This window comes from Agrilus planipennis, unplaced genomic scaffold, assembly GCF_000699045.2.
Source record: "Agrilus planipennis isolate EAB-ADULT unplaced genomic scaffold, Apla_2.0 scaffold200, whole genome shotgun sequence".
In the NCBI taxonomy this organism is placed as follows: domain Eukaryota; kingdom Metazoa; phylum Arthropoda; class Insecta; order Coleoptera; family Buprestidae; genus Agrilus; species Agrilus planipennis.
The window spans coordinates 87,307-92,906 of NW_020438971.1; the positions used below are offsets into that span (position 1 = coordinate 87,307).

A 5,600-nucleotide genomic window follows, 5' to 3' on the forward strand; every position below is an offset into this window, starting at 1 on the left:
AAAATTATAGATTTAAAACACACGTTTTTATTAATATAAAAATAATAGTATTGTCGAATAGTTTAATTAATTTTAATGGTAGTAAAAGTGAAAATTAAAGTTCAGTTAATCTGTGTTAAAGTATGCTTTGGATCGTTGGTAAAAAATGTAGGTATTGACTAAAATCTTTATCAAAGTATAATTAACTTTTCGTATTATATTATAGGAATTAAAAGGCAGCTGCTTCCCCTGCCACCCCACCCGTCAACTTGCTCATAGTGCCTTTTTTAAGATCAGTTTGCTTGATGTTTGTGCAATTTGTTTTGTATTGTCAATTCCTGATACGCCTGTTTTGTGTGGTGATTTTATTACATGGAATATTTTTTCGAAAGGATATGCAGTCAGCCTGTCAATATTTTTAATAATATTCAAAATTAGGAGGCTTTCAAATAATACACCATTATAGTAATAAGAACGTATACCTTCTAGTTGTAGGTAAGATCGATCTTGACGGATTTGTTTGATTATTCGTCATTCGCTGTGAAATTTGAATAAGTTTGAATATTATGAAGAAGACCCTTTTTATTACCTACAAGATTTAAAATAAATAATAGCTTTAAATATGCAGGAAAAGAGACTAGCACAATAATTATCGCAAAAATTATTAACTGTTATTTCCAAACACCAAATAGTGTATCTATTAAGGATGTAAGTTAAGCTGGAAAGGACTAAAAACCTTATCGATTTATTTGATAACGGGCAAGTACATACATTTTCGCGCGTACTTTCTACGTAATAATTATAATTATGAGATTGCAATATTGACCCTTTGTTTAGTGTGACTTGTCGTTGAATATTTACTAAATAATTATGGATCACTGAAGCTTTCGTATTTTGACCAAAGTATGACACTAAACTGTGTGCGAACTGCTACCATACAAGTTGTAAGCATGTTGTGAGCGTTTATATTTTAAATGTTTAACATTCGACATATTCAAAATACTATGTACCCCCCTCTGTTTCGACATGGGGTGGTATATCTATTTCGAAAAGAAGTTAAAAAAGTCACAGCATACTAACAGCGTCAATTACATAACATTTAAGAAATTCTTTGTTGTAATTGCCTTTGATAAATTTACGAGAATTAGAAAGTGGCAGACAGAAATAAATTTTTTTCTTTGTGTCACTGTTTTGACAGCTACATGAACAATTGTTTAAATATTTTTATAGGATCTAGGCATTCCTTAAAAATCTGTTGAAATAATATTTTTTTTTAATCAATCCTTTGAGTTCTTTCAGTAAAAATAAACCGTAACTGTCAAAACTTTTTTATTTAGAACGTTGGTTCATTTACATTATACGTAAAGAAAATTCATCGTTTCTTTGTAATTCCTAACGCTTTTCTAATTTCAGATGGACATGAAATCTATGGGCTCGTTTTATTATGACAATTTTGTAAGTATTTCGAGCAAAATAATAACTTTATAATAAATATGATTTATAATAAATATGATTAAACTGCATAAATGAGCAAATTAGTAAAACTGATTTTATTTATGAGGCATAGTCGTCCATTGTTAAATACATGATATTGTTCGTAATTAAAAATTTATTTTGGTTAATGCCATGGCGGATTTTACTGTGTCATTATTTGATAGGAAAAAATTATGTATTTAGCAAAGAACTTAATTTTATAAAATAATTCGAAGTGGTCTGTATTCTGTCGAAACTGCCAGACGCGGATCGCGATTTCGATCTTTTTGGATCTCATCAGCGCGTCGCAGGCAGCTCCGACAGAACACAGACCAACTTTTACTTGCTGTCTTAACAGCGCGTTTTAGAAAATACTACAAATGGCGCAGTAAACGCCATCTGTAGTACGACGCTACATTTTAGAATTACGTATGCTCCAACAAGGTCCACTTGTGTGGATATCTACTTGCTGAAAACGAATCCCGGCGTAGCCAACCTCAACGTGATAGGCACGTTAGCTTAATCGAATAAAATAATTCGAAGTGGTTTTTTTTCTGTCGAAACTGCCAGACGCGGACCGCCATTTCGATCTTTGTGGATCTCATCAGCGCGTCGCAGGCTGCTCCGACAGAACACAGACCAACTTTTGCCTGTTGTCTTAACAGTGCGTTTTAGAAATACAGAATACAGGCCACTTCGAATTATTTTATTCGATTAAGCTAACGTGCCTATCACGTTGAGGTTGGCTACGCCGGGATTCGTTTTCAGCAAGTAGATATCCACACAAGTGGACCTTGTTGGAGCATACGTAATCCTAAAATGTAGCATCGTACTACAGATGGCGTTTACTGCGCCATTTGTAGTATTTTCTAAAACTTAATTTTAGTAAGGACGCATATTGTATTAGAACCTCTTCAAATTGTTGAGCCCGTTGAACGATATTTAATGGATTGTTTTACTTTATAGGCCTTTCCTGGAATGGTCCCTTACAAAAGGCCAGCAGCTGATAAATCAGGCGTGCCAGTGTATCAACCGAACGCTACAACATACCAGCAATTAATGCAGTTACAACAGCCTTTCGTGCCCGTTTCATGTGAGTACTCGGTTTCTCCCTCGCCAGCTCCCGCTACTTCCAATGCTTCTCCAGCAGCTACTGACACCTCCCAGTTACCTCAATCTTCCTCACAAGTAGCTCAGACTAAAGAGGACGATGCTAATACTATTCCCGCTTCGACATCTGTCACAATTCCGCCTCCATCCATACCCGATCCGGCAACGCTGGCCAAAGAAGTTGCTCAGCAAAACTACGCTAAAGCTGTTAAATTAGCCGCTGCTAACTCCTCACTGACAACTAATCCATTAAATCACTTGAATCCTCTAAATTATACTGGAATTGCTTTGAACAAACAGGCTGTGGGTATAACTTCGGCCCAGGCCGCTGCTGCCGCTGCCGCTGCAAGTTTTCCACGATTTCCGGCTCTTCCTGTAGGTATAGGTACAGCTAGCACCGGTCTGAATCATCTCGCTTTTAATCCCTACAACGCTTACGCTCAGACCACGAATTTGCTGAATTTTGCCCGCGCCCCCCAGGCAGCTGCTACAGCAGTTTTCAATCCGTATTCTTTTATTCGTGCCCCCTTTCCGGTCACCACCACCCACTCCCAGTTTGTTGCCCCTAACATGCTAACAACCGGACAATATCCGGTGTCCGTAGCAGCCGCCGGCGTAACGCAAACTATGACTCCCACCATTAATAATGTTCCTCCGCCGCCTACACATATTGCCGCCGCAGCCGCCCAAAATAATAACAACTCTGTTGTTCCGCCGTACAAAAAACTCAAAACGTCTTAAATGGCCGAGTGAATTTATACATAAACACAAACTAACTGTTGTACATACATACATATACATGAATAGTTATTGTATACATAAATACCTAAGGATAGGCTGTTAAGGATATGCAAAGTGCATTTTCCTAAATATATAGAATATGAAAAGGACATACCTACATTCTAGGTTTAATTACTATCTATAACAATGGCATTTTTATTGAAACCGCTATCGTGGACGATTCGAATCGACACGCACACTGCAAACGTATTTTTAACCGTGTTTTCAATTCCTCTTATATATATTTATAGAGATATCATACAAATAAATCACATTACACAGTTTTTCTAATCAGGCATAACGAAAATGGATGTATTTTTATCAAGGGTAGTTTTCTTTCTTAATAAAAGCGATTGAATTGATATATTGTTTCACGTAATAATAACGATAATAATAATAGTACCTAATAGTATGTATAGACTAAAAAATAAGTAAGGAAGTGATGATGCCTCGACTTTTGTGCAAATATTAAAATTGTTATTTTCGATGCCAAATTTATTTAGCTTTGGTATATTTGTTCAGTTCGAGTTTTATTTAAAAATGTTTACTAAATTGTTTGTTAAATGTAATGTTATATGTTTTTGAAACAAAATTTAGGTTTAGTTGTTCGCGTCTAGTCAAAGAAAAAGCTAACGTTTATGGTTATTAACTATTATATACTATTCTTCACTTTCATGCACATACTGATTTTACCTAAGGGTTTTCCTGAGATCTCGTTAGTATCCTATTTAGGCGTATGTAAGTTGATTTTTATTAATAAAATAATTGAGAAATTTGCAGATTTCTTAAATTATCCGATACATTGCCGTTAAAGTTCTAAATTCAGTATGTGTGTAGGTACCTATATACATATATAAAAAAAAAAATGCGATGACAAAGAAATTGAAATCCAAGTAGCGCTGAGCAACCTTGGACCAAGCGAGTGCCTCGTGTCTGTGATACATCACATCCGCTGTAAGCACCGCTGAAAATCCTAATTGTCCCCTTGATATCCTTATTAATACATTATGTTAAAAATGCTTTACGATTATCTTATAAGCTAGCTGTATTTGATGTAACTGTGACGTTCTTAATGCAGATGTGTCAAGCATTTGCATGGTGGTCATTACAGTCATTACAAAATATTTAGATATTCTTATAAAAGCCTTTTTAATAATTATAGCATGGTAGTTCAGTGAGTGTAGTATGAATAGATCAGTGCCATTTTGTAGTAGGTATGATTGTAGATTTGTAACTGACCCAAAAAGATGCATTATTATTTACGACTTTCTTTTCTCAATTGTGCAGTTGTTCATTTAGTTTACATTCATTCGTGCATGGGCTGGGGCTTTTCTCTATTTGTGCATGACTAAAAGAAGCAAATGTACAGTAACCAACCTTTATTAGGTAATCCTACTAGTTTTTATGTGCTTGCCATATATTTTGTTATTAACAACGCTTAAAGACAAAAAGTAAAGACATTGTATTATATTTATTATTACTATAATAATAATAATAGCATTTTCTCGATATACAAACATGTTACGAAAGACATTATGTTAAATATCTTTATGAAACAGGATTATCTAATAAAGAATCGTTCAAAGAAGAAAAAAAGAAACAGTGAAACATTATAAATTTTTAATTTATATCTGTGTCCTTGTCATTTGAGGGTTGCTTCTTTTTGGGTTGGGAGAGTTTCTTGTTAAAGTTAGTCCGTTTTTTGAAGACGAGTTCTGTTAACATGACATAAGTCATGAAATTGTAATATAAATTCTTGATTTTTCCTATTTACATTTCAATTTGTCTTCCTTAATTTGTCGCAACATGTAGACGACATTCATGTTTTTTTGTTTTTTATTCAATTCAACTTGATTTGATAGTTAATTGTAAATTTTAATAGAATTATTGTGCTTTTAAAGTAGCGTTCGTTTTACCAATGTTTTTTATTAATATGCCTTCTAATATTTAGTAATAATTGGCATAGTGATATCACCTTGTATTCTTTAACCGTTAACAGAATATACAATAGTGATGCCACTATACTTGTAGGCAGGTATAATTTAAGTAGGCTGTATGTAATACTTTTGTCAAATGCATACAATTTTAATGTTAAGGTATACGTACATAATAGCCACTAGATATGTGAAAAAACCTTGCTGTTTTTTGCTAAGCTAGATTGATACTGGTAATGGCATTGCAAACGCTGTGTGGTACAATGACGCGTTCTCACTCTCGATTTTTGCCAACTACTCCCCCTACCTAATTTCGTATTATTA

At 34.3% G+C, this 5,600-nt stretch overlaps 1 protein-coding gene across 6 annotated transcripts in view; it reads left to right on the plus strand.

Moving 5' to 3' along the window:
• The window catches only part of LOC108740002 (muscleblind-like protein 1), a 28,143-nt gene extending 24,416 nt beyond the window's left edge, over positions 1–3,727 (plus strand). For all 6 annotated transcript variants that reach the window (XM_025975405.1, XM_025975406.1, XM_025975407.1 and 3 more), the window contains 2 exons: positions 1,393–1,434; positions 2,419–3,727. In XM_025975405.1, the coding sequence (XP_025831190.1) occupies positions 1,393–1,434; positions 2,419–3,303 (927 nt within the window). In that variant the 3' untranslated portion in view covers positions 3,304–3,727. The remainder of the gene's footprint in view (positions 1–1,392; positions 1,435–2,418) is intronic.
• The last annotated feature ends 1,873 nt before the right edge of the window (positions 3,728–5,600 follow it).